We start from the raw sequence: 25997 nt of genomic DNA on the forward strand, positions 1-25997 counted from the left end.
TGGTTGAGAACCACTGCCTGAGGCGATGGAGAGTGAGGTGTCTTACCCAAGGTCACAAGTAGCAGCGGTGGGATTTGAACCCTAGTTCTTAGTCCACCTCTCTAACCCGGAAGGATTGGTTAACTCCTGTCACACCATCTGCCTGTTAGTCAACAGTCTAAGGTGCATACTTGTAAAATAATGACGACATTTTATTTTATTTTTACTTTAAAATTTCTGACTGTATCTTTTTGTGGTAAAAATAGTATAGTTTCTTTTAGAATTAGGGTTTATAAATATACTTTGTATTTTTTTTCTTATCTGTTTTTTTTATTTTTTTTATTCTATTTTACTAATTTTCTACCCTATATTTGTTTTAGTAGATTTAAGTTTAATTATTTATATATTTTTTTATTTTGTTTTTGTTGGAATTGTTGTGAACCGTTTTGGTCAAACTCTGTTTGTGAAAGACGGTATAGAAATATTTTTAAATAAATAAATAAACCACTGAGCTACTTCACTCCATATTGTGGGGTTGCCCAATAGAAAATGAAAACCTTTTAGCTTATGTAAGTTTATTATTGCTAATAAACTTTTCTTCCTGAGTTGTGTGACCTGCTATAGAGTGTGCAATAGCCTGCTCCAGCCGCATTTTCTAACGGGCTGGCATCATAATTGCCAAAGATTGGAAACATATCATCCAACCTCCGTGCAATTGCTTTTCCCCCCAAAAAAACCAGTAGAGAGCATTCTTGATATGTGGATGAAAGGTTTGTCATGGTATCATATTAAATATAGTTGTGATAACTTGGGAACAGCAGGGCCTTTCCTCAGGGCACAATTGGAGGACCCTTTGGTCATTCTGGATATTATTCTTCAATGCATTTCTAATCCCATGAACACCAATGCTGTTTATTTCCTTTGTCCAAGGTGCTTTTAGAGTGGTCTTGTCACGTTGATCCTTTTTTGATAGATAATACTGCCCTCACAGCCAGTAGAAGTACTTCTGTTTCCGTTCAACAGTATACTGTGTCATATTTTATAATTTAGCTAATGGGTTCAATTTATCTTCACTGGCTTCTTAACTGGCCTGTAATTCAAGGCTTGCTGTGTATGGAGGATTTGCTCCCTTTAAATCTTGCCTCTTGATCACGTGGCTGCATCCTTCTACAGGAAATGAGAAGGGGACAAAACGCACAACCTCGCTGCACAACTTGCCCAGTGCTGGCAGCAGTTAGGAAATAAAACGATGATAAAGCTGAAGTGTGATATATTTGGAACTCCCTACATTCTATGTGAACTAGAGAATTATTATGTCACGGTCACAACAAATTCTAAACTTACTTTGACAGCAGGTCTAGGAGGTGAAACTGTTTACGTTTGTTCCAGAAATTTTTACTATTTTTGAATATAGTGATGTCAGGAGAATTTCTTACTTTGTTTTATTTTGTTTTTTTTCCCTCACCCCCTAGGGGAAGAAACTGTGATTGCAGTGCCTCATGGGAGCCGCAGTGTGAGAATCACGGTGAAAGGACCGGCCCATGTGTGTAAGAACCTCTTTTAAGGGTTGTTTAATGCAAAACTGGAATCAAGCCATTCCAGCTTTGCTGGTAAATGGGATTTTGCTGGATATTGGAAATACAGCAATAATAACATAAGAAAGCATTTAAAAAATATATCAGCTTGAAATCATTTGTAAATTTAGCAGTTTCTTTATTTTGAGGCAACGACATGAACTAGATAGTACTAATTTAGCACGCATTTTAAATTCTTTACCTCCTGAGATCCCTAAGTATTATGAATCTTTACATAATAAAAGATATCCTAGGTTAAAGGATGACCGGTCATCTACATGGAAGTACATATGCCCTGAATGAGACACATTATAGCAACCCTGGATTCTGTTATTGAATCCCTCTGCCTCTTCTGGAACTGAAAGCTAAACATTACATTGGTACAGTGTGTAACCTTAGCTTCCAGTCACTCTTGGTTTTCCCCCGTTGCACTCATGGGCTTCTACATCTCGTTCCTAAACAAATACAGGATTAGAAGTCTGTCTGTGCCATAAAGCGAAGCTGTGGCCCAGTAGAGATTCAGGTTCAGTTCCCCATCCTGGCTCGTGCTCTTCAGGTCAGCCTTGGCTGGGGATGCTAAGCAGACAGCATTTCGCATTCTCATTTCTTGGGGTGGTGGGACTGCAGGGAATACATTGGGGAAGGAGTTCCAGCAATTATTCAACATCGACATCTACTGGTGAGATTCAAGAGTACACGTGTGTTAGGTTCAGAACATTATCCAAGGTCAACAATCTGCTCTTGACTGACCTGAGCATTTTTTTTTTCTATAATCTAGAAATGGGCTGCTTAGAATTCAGCAAGAGAGCTTGGAAATGTATTTGAAACTAAATTGAGTGCCCTAATTATTCTGTTTAGTCTCTTGCCTCATTTAAAGCAGTAAGTGTCCTTGTACATAATGGGATGTAAGTGGTGCATTTTTTTCTCTGAGATTATCAAGACAATAGTTTGGTGATAAAAGGTTAATTGTAATGATGCTTGCCTGTGGCGTGATCACAAGTAAAATGCCTTTTTTGCTGTAGGAAATAGGAAACAATATGTCATTGGTTTAGAACTGCACATCTGGTTTAAAGCTGGCCAGTGTGTTGTGCCTAACAAAGTCATCATAGTTTTAGCACAAAATCTGAAACAGTTACAATGTGCATTTTACTGGTGTGCGGGCATTAATGTAATCCCTGAATATAACTCTGAAATGTTTAATGGGCACTTGAAAGAAATGATCCTTCCTTCCATGAACCCGATTCATTACATTAAAAATTCTGAATCCTCCAAACATAAATCATGTCACTTGTGAAATTCACGGAGAAGACTGTAGCACTTTTTAGAGCAGGATGAACGTCGACCAGCACTGCTGTCCTACATCTGTTTTTAAGCTTTGCTAGCATTTATTTATTTGGAAAATCCTAGTTTTGATTTCTAGTTTACAAAGAAAAAAGTAAGAATGTTGTTTGCTCGTGACACTGTTTTTCTTAAATTCTTATTGATATGCTTTGATGAGACCTTCGCCTTCAAACCCAGGTTCAGATCCTACAGCTATCATTAATCCAGTTCTTAACTCAGTTCAGTCTTAGAGCCAGAGGTAGCATGGCATTTTCCTCTTCAGCGCGAGATTCTTTGCAGGTATTGAAGCAACAGGAGAATTATCCAAAGCTGCTCTTGTACATGAGCTCTTGAGACTGCACAAGCCTCCTTCTTCAGGTGCTAAAATGGAGGAGAGCAATCAGTAAGACCGAGCTCTTCACAGAGCTTGTAACTGCGCGATTTGTTGTGTGGCGTGGCATGAGTAGCGTGGCATAAAGTGCTGGATCTTTGGCAGGGCCACCAGTCCGCGGCATCCATCAGATTTGTCAGGGCTATCTGTGCCCGCCTTCAGGCGGCTTCCCTTAGAGCAGTGGAACGACCACGGTGAGCCCAGTGAACACCCCAGAAAATTGGTGGCTAGGACTGCTTCAGGTTGCTGGAGGTCTAACAGGGCTATGGATGCACCAACTGTTACCAGAAAGAGCTCCTGTAAAAATTCAGGGAAATGAAAAAGATTCCCTAAGATGAGCAAACAGGTTTAGAAAATGAGTATTTAAAAGTTTCAGATTTTTCTGGTTAGTTCTGAGATTAGTTTAAAGCACCTGCTAAAAGGATTTTGCCAGTGGTTGCATTCCCTGTTGAAGTCTTGCATGCAGCCAGCTAGCTATCACTGATGCTAGGCATAACTACGTTAAATTTCCTTGCAAAGAGACTGCCGTGCGTTCCATTTGAGTTTCAGATGCCGTGGCATAAACGCATATGAAATGCATATGGAATGGATACATTAAGCCATTGACTGAGGCCTGCATGCTTTTCCGCCCCAGTTAGTTACAACTGGATGTGTAAGGTCTGGAGTGGCTCTGGCGTGTTACAGCCTATAGGGCTGGAATCCGTTCAGCTGTCAAGAGTCTTCTGTTAACAGTGCTACAATCAAAACAAGGCAAGGTCTCCTCTGAAAATAATCCATTTGCTGAAGAAACAGGAAAACAGAAGCTAATATTTGTACAAGTGGCCAGTGCTAGATAACAGTTCATGAACTTAGGGAGGCTAAACCAAAAGCAACTGAAAAGTTCTGATCCTTAATTCCCTGTTGGGGGTTTCTTTTCTAACTGCTCCAACAGTGCACTCAGTGTCAGAGAGTTTAAGTACAAAGATGCAGTTTTTCTTATTTTCGGGTATAAAAATGAACAAGGAAGGAAGTGAAAACCATGCAGATGCAGGGATTTTGTAGTACTTTTCAATATCACCCTGTTGAAAATGATCTAAACCTCCATCGGGTTCTGGTTATTCTCAATAGGGTAACTCGCAGGAGCGTGATGAACCTTCCCCTGCACTCTGTCCCCCTCCTCAAAGTTTGAACCCAGTTGGATAGCCAATCAAACTGAAGCAGCAAAGGAGCACTTTTGACATATCTTGAAAAGCTCTGCACATGGTGTTTTAGGATTCTGTTTATAAAGTGGTTTCCGTTAAAGGCAGTGAGAAATAGTTTCCACATTTAAGTATCTGATTTGCTTTCCTACTTGTTTGTTGCTGTCTTAGTTGTCTGAGGTGCTCTAGATTTCCCTGATAAATTGTCTCGTCTTATGCATCTCTTCCTGTGATGTTCTGATTATGCATTTTGTGATCCCAGTTACTTTTAAAGTCTGCTAGTTAGGTGCATGAAGACAGGGCTGGCGCATCCCAATAGGCAAACTAGGCAGTCACCTAGGGCGCCAACCATTAGGGGGCGGCAAAGAGCAGCCATGTGGAGCTGTAAGCAGAGCCCATCCCATTCACGGCAGAGAGGAGCAGAGACTCAGCAGGCCTCAAACGGCGCCCCTGTTTGTGTATGAGTGTGAGTGTGAGGGATTGTGTGTGTACGAGAGAGCAATGGTGCTAGTGAGAAAGAGGGAGGGAGCCTGTATAATGAGACAAGGAATCTAAGTGTGTGCAAGGAAGGGGCCCTGTCTGAGTGAATGAGTTCAGGGCCGGGGCATGGTCCGGAGGGGGGGCCAGGAGCAAAGCAGAAGGTTCGCTTAGGGTACCTAATACCCTTGTACCAGCCCTGCATAAATGTTTCAATATGTCCAGATATTTGGAGTTTTCTCGAAAGCTTGTGCACGTCACATCATCATCATCTTACGTTAATCCAATAAAAAGTGTCACAAGCTCAAGGAATCCGGTTTTCTCCAGGACCAATATGGTTCTTAGAACTCAAGAGCAAGATGATACATCTAAAAATAGCAAGTTTTACCGTACATGTTGACTCTGCCTCCTCCTGCTCTCAAGCCAGAGCCAATGGAAGGGGAGGGCGCAATGGGTGACTGCCCGAAGTCACTAATGCACCTTGCCAGGGGTGGGACACTAGCGTGCCATGCTACCATTGTTGCAGCAGGACTTTTCTTGAGTTCTTATGCAGCTGTTGGCATGCAACTGCTTCATGGGAGGGGATTATCCCCTCACCTCCCATGCAGCCAGCCTCACCCCTGGACTGCCCAGAGTGCCGGTGGGCGGCCCGGTGATGGGTATACCTCCACCTACCATCCCATCTAACCACTTTTTAAAATCTTGTTTTATTTAAGACAGTGAATCAGAGAAATTGAGAAGACTCTAATTTTGATTTTCACTTCCACTGAAAAATGTAAGTCTTGGGGCCAGTCAAAAATAATTTAGGCTCCCAGTCTGTATTGTTTACAGTCCAGGGTGTTTAGCCGTTCTTAATTAGCCCCTTTACTTCATCAGGCATTTTATATTTTTGTATAATTGAATGTGCATTGTCCTTGATGTGATTTTTTGGTTTTATCTTTTGTCCCATTATAGTTTTTGAATCCAAAACATTGCAGGGAGAGAAGGGAGAACACAGCTTCAGTGCCCCTGGAGTCTTTGTCGTAGAAAACACAACTGTTGAATTTCAAAAGAGTTCTGACAGAGAAATGTTAAAGATAGCAGGACCCCTGGGAGCTGATTTCATTATTAAGGTACAGCAGCATGTTTAAAATGTATGCAAATGTAGCAGAATAGTCAGCACATTTTCACAAAAAGCAAATACAGGTGACATAATCATGTTGTACAGTAAGCTATAATGGACAAGACAGTTATCTGAGCCTCGGGTTTTTATCCTGCACAGTATCATTAGGCCAGCTGTTCACAATGGCAAACTTTATCTTGTCCAAAGACTAGAAAAAAATATTTAAAAACATAAAGGGCCCATTATAAATAGGGAAATCTCATCATGGAGCTGCTAGGTAAGGAATTGTCTACTACTTATGTGGCACCATCAATCTACACAGTAATGTACAAGTGCATGCTTATACTGTTCTTTTCCCAAAGAACTTACAGCCTAGGCTTGACCAGCGAGAGGTGAAATGGTTTGCTGAAAATCCCACTGCAGAACTCAGAAGAGTGCAATGCATTATGCATGTGGGAATTTCTCTGCAGGACAGTGCTTGGGGCAGCCCACATACAATGCTGAGCAGTTTACTCAGCCCGGGAATTTTGCGGAATTGAGGCTGTGCTGAGCAGTGGATAAAGGAGCTGACCCATGGTCTTAAGGTTCACAGCTCTTTGCTGCTGTAGCATTCTTAACATAGTACATAACAGCAGGTGAAGACCGAATGGCCATCCAGTTGCCTGGCAAATTGCTTGCAGTAGTACCTGCTGATATGTGCAGGTTACCTTCATACCTTCTGTTAAGGGTAATGATGGCCACCCTGTGCAGGTTACTCCCTTTCCTGCCATTATTACCCCTTACCCTGATAGCAAACTTAAAAGAAATTTAAGAACATATTTTTTTCACTCAATGCACAATTAAGCTTCCTCCGTTGCCGGAGTATATGGTCAAGGCCAGGAGTTTAGCTGAGTTTGAAAAAGGACGGACTCATTAACAACTGTTAGCCAGGTAGGACAGAGGTACACAACTTTTTACTGCTGGGAGCTGGGAGTATATAATAGGGAATGGATCTCCCCATTGGGATCTCTTGAGTACTTCTTCTAAGCGACCCAGATTGGCTGCTCTCGGAGATAAGATGCCAGGTTCTGCTCCATGAAACATTGGTCTAACCCAGTCTGGCATTTCATATGTTCTTATGAGGCTGTGATGAGCAGTAGATAAGAGAGCTACATGACAACATAGTAGATCTTGACAGAATAAGGCCCAAATGGACCATCCAGTCTGTCCAGTAAACTTCTGTTCACCCATAGTCTCTATGCTTGAATGCACTGCCAATAGCATTTCTCTGCCATTATTACCCTTCATGTTGATTAAGATATCTTCTGTGGCAGATATGTGGCCCAAGTGCTGCATCCTGAGGCCCCCAGAGAAGATTTTATTTTTAAATCTGTACACAGTGGGCTGAATTTTCAAAGCCATTTCCACCAAACTCGGCTTAATGCTAGGAAGTGACTCAGAAAGTATGCCAGTCTTTGCATGGTACTTTTGGGCATGCAAAAAAGTGGTGTTCCAGAGGGCATCATTGGGAAGGAGTTTGGATTTCCATGCATGCTTTCAGTTTTAAAACGAATGCCCATGATCTACACGCAGAGCTGTCGCCCTGCCAGGAGAAGGTGCAACTTTGTGCAGGGTAGTTTGTGTGCATATTTTCCAAGCATTTTCAAAGCAAACGTAAGCACGTCCATTCCCTTTGTGAATTTGTGGAAATCCTGCAGGTACTGTACTTTGTCACGTAGTCTCCGAATTCTTTTGTTTCATCATCTGCTGGAATGAACACTGAAGTGTTATGTTTAATTCCAAAAATGTTTTTTGGTGTAATTTTATTTTTGCATTGAAATTGCTATTATCCTATTGGTAACATTATTGGATATGGTAAATGTCAGGAGTGAACTAAAGAAAAACTTGACCTGACCTTTCATCAAAGTCAGTGCATGCCCAGTCTACGTGTTTTTGTTACTTGAAAGTTTTCTATTAGATATTACTACTACTACTACTATTATTATTAATTGATTTGATTATACTGCATTTCTCCAAACAAGGCCCCAATATGGTTATAGTCCTAGTACTTCAGAAAAGTATATTTAACTCCTTCAGTCTCTGGTAGTTCGTTGGCATATATATATATATACACACACACACCCAAACCCCTCTCCTTTTTTGTCTAGATTTAAGTCTCTCTGTTGTGACTGGATGATTTGCACTATGAAATGCAACTCTAGCACTGGCTTGTGAAATAACTTATAATGGAAATGTCTTCAGACCAGGTACACAGCCCCCAAGGACAGCATGGTGCAGTTTTTTTTCTACCAACCAATCAGTCATCAGTGGAGACAGACCGATTTTCTTCCCGTGCACTGTGACTTGTGGAGGAGGTGACTAGCAAAATTGCTTTTATGACCATTTATTCCTGGGAAATCATGCAGGAGACATGTAAAGACTCTTTCTAGGTTTCCCTCATGACTGGTGGGTAGGTAGGGAGCAGCAGTAGGAAATGAACAGTAGGACTAGGAGATGGAAGGAGCAGTGAAGGGAGGAAAGGCTCAGAAAAAGTGCTACAAAATCACTCTGCATGCTTTCCTAGTGTTTACCCCACCCACACCTGGACACCATGGAAGTTGGAGGTAAAAACTGGAAAGAAGCAGACTTTTGTGTTAATCTATTTCCTTAGGAAACTGAGAGTGTTGTAATTAATGCAAGAGTAACTTAAGTGCAATCCATTGCCCATTGTCGCACATACTGTACCTGAAACACGCGGGAGGGAGAGGGAATCGTGCAAAACAAGAATTGAAAGCAGATGATGGCACGGAAGGAGAAGAGGTTTAGCCCTGGTGAACTTCTGGATTGCACTAATAGCCCCAGGGTTCACACTAGAGCCGTCTAGCGCAAAGTGGAGGTTTACTCTGGTGACTGCCAAGGAATAATAAATAAAAGAGCTAGAGGGGTGCTGAAATGCCAAATCATACCACCACCCTCCATCATAGGACTGTTGTAGGTGAGGTTCTCTTTTTCATATCTCTGCAAGTTGATAACTTTATTAAGATAGCTGCAGCTTAGTTTCCACCCATAGTCCAAAGGCAAGCAGCATGAATCCTTGAGTTCCTTGCGCTGAGTTAGGGGAAGAAGGACGAGAACTTGAGAGGTAGGGAGAGAATTTGGACGGAGGGAATCCATCAGTTATGTGGTGTCTGTAAGCAAGATTTTGAACAGCCATCTCTTTAACTCCTCATCTGTTTAACTATTTGTTCTCCGTTTCTTGCTAGGATACCAGCTGAATGCTGCAGAATGTCTAGATATTCGTCTGAATCGGGTCGTGCCTGATCAGTACTGCCACTACTATCCTGAAAACAAGAAGCCAAAACCGAAACTGAAAGAGTGTAGCATGGAGCCCTGCCCTTCTAGGTCTGTATAGGAATGGCCACTTTGTTTACTGCAGCTCTGAATGTGCAAAACTGTCCAGCTCACGATAGTAAAGAGGTGGTGATGTCTTTACAGAGAGGGTGGTGGATGCATGGAATGGCCTCCCAGTGGAGGTGGTAGAAACAAAAGTAGTATCTGAATTCAAGAAAGCATGGGATAAGCTCAGGGGATCTCTAAGGAAGTGATGAGAATTTATTTATTTATTTATTTAGCCATTTTATATACCGTCGTTCCAAATGAAGATAACAGTTTATAACATGAATACAAGACTTTGATCGACATGAGCATTGATTTAATGTGAACATATAACATACATATTATAGGTCAACACATGCATTGACTAACATATTACAGATTATAATGCTAAATTAATTGGGTAGATTGTCAGACTGGATGGACCATAGGGTCTTTTTCTGCCATCATGTTTCTATGTTTCTATCCAGTTATTCGACTGAACCGTGTATTGAAATGGTACCCAAGTGCTCCAGGTTTCCGATTGGCTGATGAAGTTTCTCTTATTATAACAGTTTAATTGTAAGGGTGAGCAAAAAGGTGTGACGATCTCTTCTAGAGGGCTTTCATGAACATTCCACAAAATTTTGCCTATCCTCAAACCTTTTGTGCCATCAATGAATTTCTACACAAATGGTGGAAAACATTGAAATTTGCAAGTGTGCTGATTTCTTATTTAAATGAAACGAAGAGAAGAGAATGCTATAAGAACATAAGAGCATGCCATACTGGGTCAGACCAAGGGTCCACCAAGCCCAGCATCCTGTTTCCAACAGTGGCCAATCCAGGCCATAAGAACCTGGCAAGTACCCAAAAACTAAGTCTATTCCATGTTACCACTGCTAGTAATAGCAGTGGCTATTTTCTAAGTCATCTTAATTAATAGCAGGTAATGGACTTCTCCTCCAAGAACTTATCCAATCCTTATTTAAACACAGCTATACTAACTGCACTAACCACATCCTCTGGCAACAAATTCCAGAGGATGTGGTTAGTAGAAATAGTGAATGTTCTCTCTTACCCCTGCATCGTGAAAAATGATATTAAATTCTATGCTGAAAAAATTTGCCGAAGCAGATATGTGTCACTATTTTTTTTCTGTAAAGGAAATTGCTTTGGCCATGATGTAGTAAGACTTTTTTCTCCCATCCTGTATCTATCGGAAGAAAGCTTAGAAACCTTTTCTTTTGATCTTTACATAACAGTGTGCATTTCAATCTGTACCTTTATTCCAGTCAGCAGATCTGCTGTATACCAGGAAAAGAAATGATTTTACTGTATTTTGCTCCCTATAAGGGAACTGTCACGAATGTGAGCCCTCGGACTGTGGAGTGGTTGACACGCCCTCACCAACAGCTGGTGGACATGTCCTTACTGGGACTGGAGCTGGGCCTTCACCTGTACTCAGTGGTGTACTAAAGGGGGCTGCAGGATGCAGTCCAACCCGGGCGACAGCCTGAAGCAGGAGGAAGAGCAACAGCGCTGCCCCCACCCTCCCCACCACAGATGCAGGAAGTAGAGCTGCACCACCTCCCCCGTGCCGCCTCAAGAAAAATGAAGAGTCCCCTGCCTGTCGCAGGGGCTGAAGGAGGAAACTGCTGCTGTGCTTCTGATGGGGAGTGGGGTGGGAAGTGAGAGAGAGTGTGTTTATGTCTATGTGTGTGTTAGAGGATATGTGTGTGTGTGTGTGTGTGTGTGAATGGGAGTGAGGGTGCATGTTGTGTGTGAGAGAGTGAGCTATGTGAAGGGGTGAGTATGTATGAGAGAGAAATGGAGGGAGCCTGTGTGCAAGGGTGTGTGAAAGTGTGTGCAAGAGAGAGAGAGAGAGCCTGTGTGAGGGAGAGGGGAACAGGAGATCACTGGGCGGGGGGAGGGGGGGTGCCAAAGGAAGTATCCACCCTGGGTGCAAAATACTTTAGGTACCCCACTGCCTATACCAGCCCCATTTCCCGCAGGTTCCAGGGGCCCAACAGAGCTTAGGCGAGTGTCCCAAAAGTCAGGATTCGGGCAGAAATCAGGGCTGGCAGTGAGTAGACAGGATCTGGGTCCAGGCAGTAAGAATCAGTGTCCAGGTCCAGGCATTCATAGCCCCTGAATGCAGCCCTTAGGCAATGACCATGACTCCCTCCCTGCTAGGGTCTGTGAACACTGACTCCGCAGCATCTCCACCCCTGGCCAACTCAGGGAGCTTAAGACCTGATTTAAGGATCACGCTGAGACCTTCCGCATGGCAGTGCCCAGCACTTACCAATTGAGAGATCGGGATGGCTTGAAAATGAATTTCAGATCCCCCTGTCTGAGTTATTTGGTTTATATGAAAACAACTTTCTGTTCTCAGCCCTTCTGATGCTGAGAACAGAAGGACCGTGTTCAATAATACTTTCTCTGATGCTGCTCTTGGCCTAATTATTACAGCTCCAGAGTTGCCAACTGGCTCGTTCTGATTTTATCCCATTGCATGTATGGACATTCTGCTTTTAGGGAGTTCAGCACTGCAAATCCATTCCTGCAGTGGGATCAAATCCGGGCTGGATCAACTTGTCTAGAAAGAAAAAAGAGACAATTGGCAACTCTAGCAAGCTATAAGTTGGGCCCTTTGTCTAAGCATTTTACCAAAAAAAAATCTTTTCTTTCCATTCGATTCCTTGCTTTACTATCATGTGCACAGGAAAAATGTTACTTGATTCCTTATGTTTTTCTTTTATTTATTTGTTGCATTTTAAATTTTGTTTTGCTTTGTTTTGTTACTTAGCTATGTAAAATGCATTGTAATTTGCATATGCATTGGCATACATGCATAAAATAGATTTTACGCCGGAAAACACCATTTTACGTGCTAAAAATGTCATGCATATAAAGTCATGTAACAAAACAAATACACATTACTAGTCCATGATCCTTACTGGGGAGAATTTTGAGTATCCCGCATCACTTCCAAGGCAGGCAGGCGCTTTTAGCCAGTATACATTGCGGATAATTTTCAAAGGGACCCCACTCAGTTCATTTCTCTTTGCAGACGATCAAGCACAAATAGCGCGCACTAAGAAAGCACCCGCATGCTTTGCACCTGCCATTTGTGCTGGCAGTCGAGTGTGTGTGTGTGTGTGGAGGGGAAATAGCACACGTGCGTTTTGCGCTTGCTGTTTTCCTCCCTGACCTAACTTCTTTTTGTGTCCTCTTTTCAAACTTTATTTTAGTACATTTTCATTTGATTGTTCCATATGAGCACATTCAAGTAATGATACTCCACGAGAAAACGTCTCTTCCTCCCTCAAGCACGGCCCGCTCATGACTTTTAGCTGAGCTGAGAGGGGATAGTTTTCAGACAGGTGATTTTATCTGGGCAAATCTCTGTTTACTTGCATAAATTGTCCTCATTGCTTTTTGAAAATTACCCCTGGTGCTTGAGCGTTTAAAAGTATGCACAGAAGCCATTTTGCATGTGCAGGAAGTGCTTGGACTTAAGACATAATTGGTTATTTAAAAAAACCATGTCTTAAGTCAAAGCATTGTAAGTCGAACCAATTGTTCCATAAGAACAATTTTATAAATGAGGAATTGGTTCTGGCATCAGAGCCAAATATCCTTTTTTCACCAAAATAGCCCACATTTTAGCAATATGTAGTAGTATAAAAAAGATAGACACATTTTAAAGCAATTTTTTTGTCTGAAGAGGAACGTGGCAAGGCACGCCTACAGGACATTGCACTGACACTGTTCTGAGGCAAGGAAGGCCCTGAAACTCCTTCTATGACCTCACCTCTCCAGGCCTCGTGGATCATCAGCACACCAATGTGGGCCTGTTAGGCATCTTAAAGTTGAAACAAGTGTTCTCAGTTGGATAATGGATATCAGTTTAGAAATGCTGTAACTCTGAATTACTATAACTCAAAATATCTTAAGTCAAGGATTTCCTGTACTGTTCCCAGCGGCAGAGTTGGCGTGGGGAACTCATTGATGCGTGTACTTTTGATTTTTGAAAGTATGAGCATAAATGTTGATGTGGACATTTTCACCTGCTCTGCGCCTCTGCCATGCTAAGGCGCATGTGGTCCTATTAATATTCACTGTGGACTATCATGCTTGTCTGGTTTGAGAATTAGGGCGGAAGTCTTCATGTACTTTGTTGATGTGGACTTCAGTCCTATGTGGGCCTTCTTAAAATGACTCTCCTGTTTGTCTTTTAGTGGGTTCTAATTTTGTTGTGTGAGTAGTTAATGTAGTTTAGAAAGCATTTCCTTGAAGGTGGCATATAGAGAAATGTTAGTAATAACTACAGTTGAATAACTGGAGATACTGGAAATTAAACCTGCACACCTGTTAGTTATACTCATTTGAAAATGTGGATGCAGATTGCTTTTTAGCTAAATGGATATTCCATGTTCTTAAACAAACACTTGTTAAGGAATGGAAATCTATAGCAACAGTTCAGTATAGTGACTTGAAAGTTGATTAACAGTTATGATGAAATGCCAGGTCTTGAGAGTATCAGTACCTGTGACTAAAATTGTCTGAAGTATACCGCGTAAGTCTAGTGATTGGAAGCAGCATGCATTTGCAGTTATAGACCACCCTTTGCCAGTATTATTTTAAATGGCAACATAATGCTATAAAAGTCAGGATTTAGCACAGGAACATGTTGGCAGATAAAGGGCCATCCTGTCTGCCCATTTCCGTCTCCCGTTCCCCTTACCACATTCCCTAGTTGGGTCCTTAGGAAGGAAGATTATGTTCCTAGGATTGCCGGGCATACAATGATGGGGGAAGATACACTTTCATGTGGATCCTGTTTGGTTTTCCTCAGAAGGAGCCCACCCGTGGTTTAGCATTTTAACAGACTTTGTGGCTGTGTCAGCGGCTGATTGTAAAACAGCGGTTCTGTTCCGGATGACTTTGAATAGCGCAGTTGGGTTTTAGTGAAGCTTCTGTCTTTTCTTGTTCACTTTCTTTTCTTCATAAGCCTCTTCCTATTTAGCACTTCCCACTATTATGGGTCTAAACAAATGATGGACTGCTGTGCTAATAGGCACCAAAAGCCTGTGCCAGCATCACCACTGCCAGCACCTCGATGCATTTAAACTATGAATAGTAAGCAGAGCAATGTAGAAATAAAGATCAATAAAGAGCTTTTCTTTATTGGAGAAGTCCATTACCTGCTTTTATGGTTTATGGTTTGTTTGGTTTTCTGTACCATCATAACAGTCGAGACCTTCATAACGGTTTACAAACATTTAGCAGGTACATTTACAAGCATTTTCAAACTTTTACAAACAATTAGCAAGGGAATTACAGTCATGTTTTAGGAGAGTGCAAAAATGATATAGTAAGGGAATGATAAAAGGAGAGAACTGATATAATATATAGAGTACATAATAATATAGGGTATACGAATGGTATAGAGTGTTTTTAGAGACAATTGGCAAGGGAAGTACAGTAATGTTTTAGGAGAGTACAAAAGTGATATAGTAAAGGAATGATAAAAGGAGAGAACAGAAATGATATAGAGAGTACAAAATGATATTGAGTACAAGAGAGGTGTGCAGTACAAAAATGATATAGATTACGAAAATGATCTAGTAAGGGAATGATGAACAAAATGATATTAATTAAGTTGACTTAGAAAATAGCCACAGCTATTACTAGCAACAGTAACATGGGATAGACTTAGTTTTTGGGGTACTTGCCAGGTTCTTATGGCCTGGATTGGCCACTGTTGGAAACAGGATGCTGGGCTTGATGGACCCTTGGTCTGATCCAGTATGGCAATTTCTTATGTTCTTAAAACGTGAAGGGAGTGGGAGGGAGGTAAGTTAATGATTATATAGCAAAATAAGAGGCAAGGCCGTGGAGGCATGCGTCTAAGTATATGAAACTTACCTCATCCCGCATTAAATTATTTTTTAACCACTAGCAATCACGTTGTTAGATTACAAGAATGAACAAATAGGGTGAGATTATTAAATTTTTTGGACATAAGAGTGTATAAATTTTTTATCTCATCTCAGCGGAGATTGACAGGAGAATTTATGTTCTTAAATACATTTACGACTAGCCTTTCAGTGCTATGCTCCCTTCATAAGGTCGGTGCAAAATGAACTGAGGCTGATGATATCTGGGTATTTTGTACTGACTTGAATGAGCGAGTATCACTCTTGAAAGCTAGTCCCAATTTTCTTAGGTTAGTCCACTAAAAAGATTTCCCCTACATCTCGTTTGTTGACTTATATTACCCTGGGGTAATTGTATATCACTGGGGGTTGTAACTAAGTGCATTAACACAGTCCCCACAATACTTTTCATAAAGAAATGGAAATTAGCCTCAGAAAATTTTGTTTTCCATAATTTGTTGTATTTTCTAAAAAGAAAAAAAAAAAAAGAAACCCTCAGAAATAATTTTTTAGCTTTTTTCCAGGAAGTACAATTTTAGTATATGGTTTCATGTCAGCCATGCAGACTGAGATCACTGATCACAACTAATGGATCTACCCAGACTTTTCCATTGTAAGGAAACCTCAAGAGAGGAATTACAGACATTTATATTCAGCTGTGTAAAATGTGAGAAAAGCAATAGCGAATACAGTGCAAGTTAACTTTATGGCACTCCTTGGTGTCGTGACCTTAACACTGATATTTTAAATAAATGTGAAATCAAATCATCCAAGCTGGGCAAAAGATTAATGTTTCCAAGTGATTTATGATGGCCATTTTGAGGCCTTTCAATTTCTGATTAACTACAATAATACTGTCATGCTAAACAGATCACAACAGAACAGCCCGAATGTAAGAAGTAACATGATGTCATTTGTTTTTCATACACAGTGATGGATTTAAGGAGATTATGCCCTATGACCACTTCCAGCCGCTTCCTCGGTATGTAGACCTGCCTAACAAGATAAACCTTATCATATGAGACATATATCAAAACATTTGTGTAGAATTCCACATTCAGTGAAGCTTTTATTATGATTTTGTATAATACAGAAACTGATATCTTGAAAGTACTATTTTAGACTTCAGGGTATTTAATTTAAAGTCTAATTAGTTGCTGGTAGCATGGATCAGACTCATATTCCTGACTCGTTCATGATTCTGTCTGGGGTACCTGTAGTATAAGATCGCGTTAAGACAGAAAATCCCAAACTGGGGGTCAGGACCCCAGATGGGGTCACAAAAGCTTTAGCTGAGGTCACAAATGCCTCAGAGGACCGAACTCTTCAGGCACCAGCACCAGTAGTAGAAGTCAGCATGGGGCCTTTGAGCCAGCACACGCTCACAGACCCTGTGGTGGCGCTGCCCTTGCCTGAGTTTCTGTGGTAACAGGAAGCCCTGCGTGAGGAGAGATCAGGACCACTGCAGAGCCTGGGAGCTTGCCCTGGAGCACATGTTCAGTGCTGACTTTGATTCCTATTGCTGCAGCCACTTGCAGATCACAGCCATGAGAGGAAGGGGTGGGCTGAGTATGCACAGAGAGATTGGCCCTGTTCCTTGCCCTTCACCCAATACTGAACCCACACAAGAGGAAATTATTGCCCCTGTCAGCAGCCCGCCTTCCCTTCTTACCAGTTGTAATCCACATTTGACCCAGGATCAAAAGGAAAATGTTGCCGCTGACCTTGACTGGGGGGTGTTTAGATGTGGAGCTGTGTGACGGGAGGGATCATACGTAGTTGGGGGTTTGAGGGTTGGATCAGCTGGAGAGGGATTAGGGTAAGAGAAGAACCAGGGGTGAGAGTGGATCAATTAGGGGGGATATGAGAGAAGGGTTGGAGGGGATGAGGTGAGGCTGGAAGGTGAGAGAGAGGAGATGAACAAAAGGGTGAGAGGGAGGGGATGGCTGAGGATCTATTGGGGGTTATAAATACGGCTGGGAAGTGAGAAAGCATCAGCCGGGATGATATGAAAAGACTGGATGGGGTGAGCGAGGAGAGGAGCTGTGGGATGTGAGATGCTCAGTTAGAGGGCCAGCGGTTGAGAGAGGAGGTCCTTTGAAGGGGAGAGAGGTTGCGAGAGATGATCCACTGGTGGTGGGTCAGAGTGAAGTGATTGGTGGAGGGGGACTTGCACCCCTGCTAATTTTGTTTTCATCGTCCTCTGGGGTCTTGTGACTTTTGAAGTTCTAAGATGGTATCACATTGGCTCAAAGTTTAGGAAGCCCTGCCTTAAGAGAAGGTACCAGGCGTATGGTAATACTTATTTATTTATTTACTTTTATATACCGACGTTCAACATTAGTTATCACATCGGTTTACATAGAACAAACTGAGAAATAAAAAAGTTACAATGCAGTAAGGAGTGATAAGTTGGAGAGTAAAGGTAGGGGGAGAGAGATTTAATTAATAGATAAGGCATGCTCAGGTAAAAAACATTTAAAAATAATAGGCACTACGTTGTTCCCAGGTGCCCTATGTGAAACTTCAGCCAAGTGCCACCCTCCCTACCCCCTCCAGTCACAGCAGCATCCCCTTCTCCCTCTCCCAGGGTTATTCCCTTCTCTCTTCCTCCCTCAGTTCTAGGAGAATCCAGACACCCCTCTCCCTCCCTAACCCCTAATAGCAACATTATCCTCTGCACCCTTCCCCTGGGATCCCCCCCTTTGCTTGCCACCTATTTGGGGTGCTCGGGGCCTAGCAGGTCTGTCTCACCTGGGACTGTGTCAGACTTTCGAGTGCGAGTGCCCGGTCTCAGCAGATACGGAAACGTTTTGGGGAGTAACCGTGGTAACCGCAGTCCTCAAAACAAGACCGCCGTCTTCTCCGCCTTCCTCACCCCCCCCCCCCCCCCCCCCCCCCCCCCAGCACTGCTCTTGCATGTGCTTCTCTGCTACTTCTGGGCATGCTTAGGGCAACGGGAACCCATCGCCAGCAGTGGGTGAGGCCGACCCCACCCACTGCTGGCCCAGTTCTGCTGCTGCCGCCACCCTCCAGACAGTGGGGCTGCGCTAGGCTGCCGCCTCATCCTCCTAGCGCTTCCACCAGCTCTGTTTATTCTCTGCTTGTTTTGACTTGACTTTGTGAAATATTGGCCACAGGGCACAGTATGTTTCATGTTCACTTTGCTGTTGAAAAGTTAAAGTTAATTTGACATATTGGCAACCATTCTAAGGTCAATTTAAAGCCAAAGAGTATTTTGACTCTTGCCTCGAGGAGATCTGAAGCAGTAAGCAGGTAATTGTTATTTAAGGCTTAACTTTCATTTATCTACTTCCTGATAATGGATCATAAGGCTGTCATTCCTTACACACCACATACACTCCTTTTTTTTTTTTTTTGGGGGGGGGGGGGGGGGTGTGTGGTGGTGATGAAATCATAGACCTGTTTTTAATTTCCTTCATTTTTCCAGCTGGGAGCATAATCCTTGGACTGCATGCTCAGTTTCCTGTGGAGGAGGTGTCCAGAAGCGAAGCATTCTGTGCGTTGAAGAAACCATGCATGGGGAAATACTGCGGTGGAAGAATGGAAGTGCATGTTGCCCCGAAGCCCACCGTGATGCAAACCTGCAATCTGTTTGACTGTCCTAAGTGGATAGCCCTGGAATGGTCACAGGTCGGTGGCAGCCCTTGCCACTTTTAACAATAAACACTTATGGACCCTGTTTTAGGTGAAAGATTTTCCAGTATTTCCTCAGAGTTTTGTTTATTTGTCAGAGAAGTACAAGGTGCCGTCCGGTGTCGGTTGCCATTCATCATCGTTCGGCTGTCCTTGGCAGAGAGTCTGGAAAGAGAACGTGCCAGGAGTGGCTCTGAATGGAAAACTATTTGGGAAAAGCTGTGTAAAATATCTTGGGTTTGGGTTCGCTCTGCAAATATTTTTGGTTTGCTCTTCGGTCTGCCACAGTAACCTGAAACACTTCTGGTTTGGGCAGCCAATGTGGGAAAGAGGAGGAAATGAGGAAACTTAACTGGAATATTGGGCCAGGGGGGATTTTCGTGCCCAAAATGACGTTCCGTCCCATTTTGGAACATTTCTGTCTCTGCCAGGACAGTAACACAGCTTTCCCATGGGGTACGTGAGACTGGGAGTAACTCTAAGGTGCCTCACTCCATATTCTAATTAGGATTAGAAGGGACAAGGCAGTCAGTATTAGCCAAAATGAAAAAGGAGCATTAAGGGTTATGCCCTCCATTTTAATATAGCATGGGGGGGTGGGGGGGGGTAATTTTCACAGGCACATCTATGGGTAAAACAAGGACATGTCCAGTTATAAAACTGGCTACCTTATATACGAGTAAACCTATGCACTTGTGGCCAGTGGGTGTAAGTTTACCCATAGCAAGCAGAGGCTTTCCTAGGGGAGGATTCGGAGATGGGTTTGCACTTACATGCTACACTTTTGCATTTTCAAAAGTATGTGAGTAAAATTCCCACAAAAAAATCTGCATTCAAATTAGCAGATTGTATGTGGGTAGTTCTGATAAGTTAATTTTCATAGGGAAAGATGGCGTTGACTGGCCTGCAGCAGGAGGTACTCTGGACCCTGTAGACACCAGGGGTATCATCCAAAAGTATGAGGGGCAATCCAGGGGTGGGGGCACTAGACACCAGGGATTTAATCAGAGGAAGGGTGGGCCAGGGGATGGTGGGGCCACTAGACTCCAGGGACTTGTGATACATTAGAGAGGGGGGATCTGGGCAGGTAGGGGTAGAAAGCCCTCAGGGATGGCTTGAAACAGGGGGGTAATGTTTTTTGAAAGGGGAGGTATTCTGGGAAGGGGGCAGGGTATCTCCATGCATCATTAAAAAATGTTTTTCTGCAGGGCTGCCTCAACAGGCAGTGGGGGTTGGATGGGAGTTTGCACAGACACCCTGAGAGTATTTTGGCATGTTGGGGGAGGGGGGCATTTTGGGCTGATGCTGAACCTTTTAGAAGATGACAACCCCATGCAAAAAGGGCTCCCATCACGTATTTTCGCCCTTTTTCACCGATATTTTTTTCTCAAGGAATTTTTTCAAGAGAAAAAATATAGCAGGGAACCCACAGCAATATTATCTTGTTGAGGGAAGGGGGGGGGGGAATATTGCAAGAACTCCCCCCACAATACTTTTCTCCTCCTGTGGATAAGATATCATAGTATAGTGAATGACCCCCTCTGTTTGAATATCCAGGTTGCTGTCAGAGTATTACTTTTGCAGCAACACTGGATGCACTGGGAGGTGGACAATTTGTTCCAAGCTCCCAGCCACGGTAAGAGGTTTGGGGTTTCACGGTGGAGCAAGAAGGGTCAGCTTAGGTTGATGGCCAGAGTGGAGGAGTAGGGGAAGGTGGCTTTCTGTAGAGGGCTTTTAGCTTCATTATGTCTGACCAATTCAGGGAGAGGGATGGGAGGGAGATGCTTCGGACCTATAGAGCTCTAATGTTTTATTACTGTTTTGGGGATCCTAGGGGAATCGGCCACAAAGGGCCAACATTGGTTTCACTGTGTTGAGGGGCTGGGAGATCAGGCTAGCAAGCCCTTCAATTTTTTTATTTTTTTGGCATCACTACTTAACCAGTTATATTCTTTAAACAAACTGATTATATTCTTTGAATATAACTGGTTAAGGTTAAAGTTACCTGGGATCATATTCCAGGATAACTCTAACCCTGTTGTTGGCCACGTCATGACTTAGCCGAATAAGTTATTTGGTTAACTTAAGCCAGAATGTCCCCGAATGCCACTTACTTATCCAGATCTGGATAATCACTTATCCAGATATTATCTTGATAAGTTCCTCGATATTCAAAACTCGGCCTTTATCTGGGATAACTCAAAAGTTATCCTGATAAATGACTTTGAAAATTGACTTCAAAACATGTATATCTACTTCTGTATCTATATACCTTTGTTTCCCTCCTTTTGAGGGATGTCTGAGATTTACATAGTTGTTTTACAAACAAGAATATGGAAATTGGTTTCCATAGTCCTAGAAAGAAATTTCAGAAATAGTCATGTGTAACATATTACTTGTTATACTATCTTATTTCTATTCTTATAACTGATTTTCTCCTTTGTCCAGTATAGTTGGAGGTGTTGAGGAGTTCAAGAGAAATCAATTAACATATCTATAATGCAGTTTGTCAAGTAACTTCTTTACACTACTGACATTCACTACAGATCAACACTTGAGCACTTGGGAGTTCCAACAAGCACCGAACAGTCCTCACTTGCACCTGCGCATGTACCCCTGTCTTATTTATTTATTTATTTTAAGTTTTTCTATACCGGCATTCACAATAGATATCGCATCATGTCGGTTTACAATTAACAAGTGGATAGGTAACAAAAAAGGTAAAAACTAATATTTATCTTAATAATAATAATAATAATAATCGTAGTAATAATAATAATAAAACATTAAACAAGAGAAGGCTAAGGTATGCAGTTACAATAAAACAAGGGAGTAATACAACTTGGAGCATAGAAAAGAAGCAGGGGATTAAATCGAAGAACGTAAATTGCCAGTCAATGTGCTTAAGGCATTAGTGAATTGTGTTTATGATGTAGGAATATTAATTATAAGGTAGGGGATATTAGTTGCCGTGAATAAGGCAAAGTCTGAGTGCTTAGTTAATGATGGAGTAGGTTCAGTTTAGTTCAGGAAAGTCTTTATAACCTCCCACCCGCAAACTGGGTTTCCATTTGCCTTTGCGCAAGTTGGCAAGATTTAGTATTTGATTTTCTCTGTATTTGTTATTTGATATATTATACTATATAGATTGTGGGATACATACTGAAAAAAACATTTAGAGGGATAACAGGAAAGTTATCTGTCTAAATGGCTTAGCCGCATTTTTAAAAAGCTTACCCGGCTAAATTCTGGCTGGATAATGAATTATCCGGCTATAATTTAGCTGGGTAAGTTGGGGGCGTTCGTGGGACAGGAGGTAGGCATTCCAGGGAGGAGCCATAGGCAAGTTTAAAGTTAGCAGGATACCACGTATCTGGCTAATTATGACTTATCTGGGTATATTCAGTGGCGCAGCTGCACCGCTGAATATCCCAGTTAAGTTAGCCAGATAAGTGTATCTGGCTAACTTAACTAGCCGCTTAGCAGCTGAATATTTACCCCTGTATTTTTATAAAAATTGTAAACCAATTTGGGTCCCCTCTTAGAAGAGGAAGGCAATATAAAAGCCTGAAATTGAAACTGAAACTGGGCGAGATGCTGCCCACTGTTTATTTCTTGATTGTTTCTGGGGAAACTGCAACTTCACAACACCTGAGGTCACTGAAAGACATTTATAGATGATTTACTAAAAACCTTGGGATCATATAGCAACTTACTTAATTGGATCACCAATCAGTCACAAACACAGAACTGATAAACTAAAAAGTTTATTATTAAAAAGGTGGAACAATGAATATATGCAGTTTTAATCTTTTTTTACCACAGACAGGGAAAAGAAAAGAGATTCTACTGTAACACTAATTTGTATATTTTAACTTAACTTGTTTGTCAAACAGGCAGCACTTTCTCAGTCAGTTCTGAGAATCTTGATAATTGCAGCTAAGGTGCTAATCACTGACTTCCTTCTGGGTTCTTTAGTTTATCAACCATAGGTTCACAGTGCTGAGACTGTGTCTGAAACTATTTTCCTATCTCAGTCATGATAGCTGTAACTTTTAGCTGTACAAACTCTCTCCATCTGTCCTTGTCAGTTTGTAATGGTAAGCTCTCAACTGTCAACTCTGCCCTCCTGACACAGTGTGATGTCAGCAGCTGATTCTGCTTCAGGGATTAACCCTTTGACTTCAGCTTCTAATTCTGCGCCATCCTGCTGTTTGACTTGAAATAGGTAGAAAATAAGGAGTATGTAAAGGGAAATAGTTTACAGGGTAAAAAAATAATGACAGCATCTGAAACCCTGTTTTGCGATAGAGTTAAAATATAAGCTACAGTAGTTTAAAATGGACTCCCATTTCTCAAGCACCCTGAATTCATTAAAAATTGAAAACCTGACTCTGATGGCGTAATCTGCTGTAGGTATGGCTCCAAAGCCAAGATTGGTTGATGCACAGACATGGTGAATCTGGTGGGGTCTTACAAGAATAGAGACAGGCATCTTCTGCCTGCTGTGGTCACCTTCCCCTTGGGTTGAGCCCTAAGATGCTGGCAGCCGGCAGGAAAATCAGGAAACACAAAGCACACTAAGACAATGTAGATCCCAAACTTGGAAACATGCAGCAAGACAGGACCATTGTAGGAAAACCTGGAGACATGAAAGCACCCACCGAAGCAATATAAGACTATCACAGGAGGACTGGATATACAAAGCAAACAAGGACCAAACAGGAATACTAGATACACGAAATAATTAGGACCATACAGGAACACTGGATATAAAAATCAATCTAATCATAAAAGGAGCATGAAACATAGGACCACAAATAGGGCCAAGTGTGAGATCAATATAGGGCCAAACATTAGAGCGAGTTTGGGACCAAATGTAAAAATAAACATAAGTCCAAGTATAGGACCAAATGTAAGACCAAGCTCTGACAAGGTACAGACTGAGTCTGGAATATACAGTAACTATGACCAGACAGGAACAAGATGGCTGCCAGAAGGAACTATGGGCCATAGAGTGACCGAGGCCCTCTGCAGGCAGGAGGCAATATTTGGCTATCAAGACCTAACATTAACTTGCCATTCTTCAAAATCCCTGATATAGAATTTCTTCCAATTTGGCTGAAAACATAATGGGAACATTTTTGGAGACTCATTCCCCTTGCTGTAGCAGAGGTAAAGAAACAAGTGTGTGGCTTGATAATACCAATTAAAAACTAGGGATGTGCATCCATTTTTTTCATTTCATTTTGATTAGTGCACGCTAATAGTGCACACTAATTGGAAATTAGTGTGCACTAAACTGAAACAAAATGAAAAAAAATAACAAAAATGGAAAAAAAATAAAAATGAAACAAAAAAAACCCCACATATTTTTGGCTGCACATCTCCAATAAATCCCAACCCTTGTTTCTCTTTCATTTGAATGTTTTCTCAGAGGGTGATATTGCTTTTTTTTTTTCTTTGCAGTGTACAGTTACATGTGGTCGAGGTCTGCGTTACAGAGTGGTGCTTTGCAACGACCACCGTGGACAGCATGCTGGCGGATGCAACCCACAACTTAAACCGCACATAAAAGAAGAATGTACTGTTTCAGTGCCGTGCTACAAGCCACGAGGTAACGGGAATTACATCTCTTTGGGCGTTTGGAACAGGGAAGGGAGGGAGAGGTTTGTTTATGCTTTACCGGTTTCCTGTGAAAGTTTAAGAATTCACGCGTGAGAGGTTAACTGTACCAAGGAGAGTGCAGCAAAGCTCGGAACAGCGCTCTCAGTAATCCTGGCCTGGAAGAGTCCTGTGGGTCCACCTTTGAGATTTTCAGAAGGTGAAGTTCACCAAAGATACTGTCAAGTTTGTACAGCATCACATGCCAAAGTTGTTCTGTTTTTGAGTCATTGCTGGTTCCGGTCAAGCAAAAATAAATAAATAAACAGTTGAAGAGCGGCGTGGGACCCCTGACCACCCAAAGTTGCTGTCTGATTGTTTTCTAATATGAATAAGGAAACGGGGAACGGTGTGAAGGAGAAATCAGCATGGGAGAATAAAGTTTTTATTTTTGACTTTCTGCTGTTCCATGCCTATGGGGGCAAAAAATCCTTAATGTTTAATGTTTTGAAAAAATTGCTTTGAGATGTTCTAGAGGCACCCATAGCAGAGCTAAAGTGAGACATGCCAAGGGCAGAAACTAAGAATTGGGCCAGCTGCCCTGAAACTCTGCCTTAGTGACGTCACTCGGCTCCACCTTGTGATCCTGAGGCCCCAGGCAATTGCCCTGCTTGCCTCCACCAAAGCTCACCCTGACTTAGAGGTAATATGTCTCTTCCAAGAACAGCCAGCCTTATCTAGGAGAACTCTACTGCTTGGAAGAAATCTGGACTGCAAGAGCTGCCTTTAAAACTCTACAAAATCACTGAAGTGCGAATTAGTTCTGCATTGCTCGGGAGCTGGACTGTTTGCAATCACAGAGTAACAGCATGGCCAAATCACTTTTATGGAAGCAATTATCTACTTTTTCAGAGTCATCTTTAGACAGAAGTATTTGGGGTGGGGCAAGCTAGGACAGGTCAAAGTGACATTTCCACACATCATGCCTCTCCCCCTTTAAATTAGCTATAAAGGACACTACAAGAAAAAAGCCCCAAGAGTCTTCTATGCTTAAAGAAATCCCCAGTCAGTTTCTACCACCCAGTAAAACTGGCATTATAATTATTTAATGGCATTGTTTAACCAATTGTTCTATAAGGGAGTGAAGTCTGGAGTCTATACAAGATGAGACAGGATCTCAGTATAAACCCTGCACCTCCAGTTTCGTAATACACACTCCACATTCACAGAAATCTCCCTAATAACAGAGTTAGGACATTTTCTCATAGAATTCATCAAACAAAAAAAATGTTCAGTCTGTGTTGCATTTTGGGAACAGCAGCACACTCTCCTTCCACTACTAGACATTTTGTGAAGTAACACAAAATCCTGCAAAAAAAAAAAAAAAAGATATTCAGAACCTATGTAGCAATCCTA

General features: G+C 42.0%; 1 protein-coding gene across 1 annotated transcript in view; it reads left to right on the plus strand.

Moving 5' to 3' along the window:
* ADAMTSL3 (ADAMTS like 3) overlaps nt 1-25997 on the plus strand; it is a 412023-nt gene that overhangs the window by 287794 nt on the left and 98232 nt on the right. The window contains 10 exon segments of the mRNA XM_029574962.1: nt 1452-1526; nt 5874-6031; nt 8263-8343; nt 8345-8375; nt 9264-9402; nt 16252-16302; nt 18772-18872; nt 18875-18895; nt 18898-18974; nt 24447-24594. Coding sequence (XP_029430822.1) covers nt 1452-1526; nt 5874-6031; nt 8263-8343; nt 8345-8375; nt 9264-9402; nt 16252-16302; nt 18772-18872; nt 18875-18895; nt 18898-18974; nt 24447-24594 — 882 coding nt within the window.

The sequence above is a fragment of the Rhinatrema bivittatum genome, chromosome 13 (assembly GCF_901001135.1).
Source record: "Rhinatrema bivittatum chromosome 13, aRhiBiv1.1, whole genome shotgun sequence".
Taxonomy (NCBI): Eukaryota; Metazoa; Chordata; class Amphibia; order Gymnophiona; family Rhinatrematidae; genus Rhinatrema; species Rhinatrema bivittatum.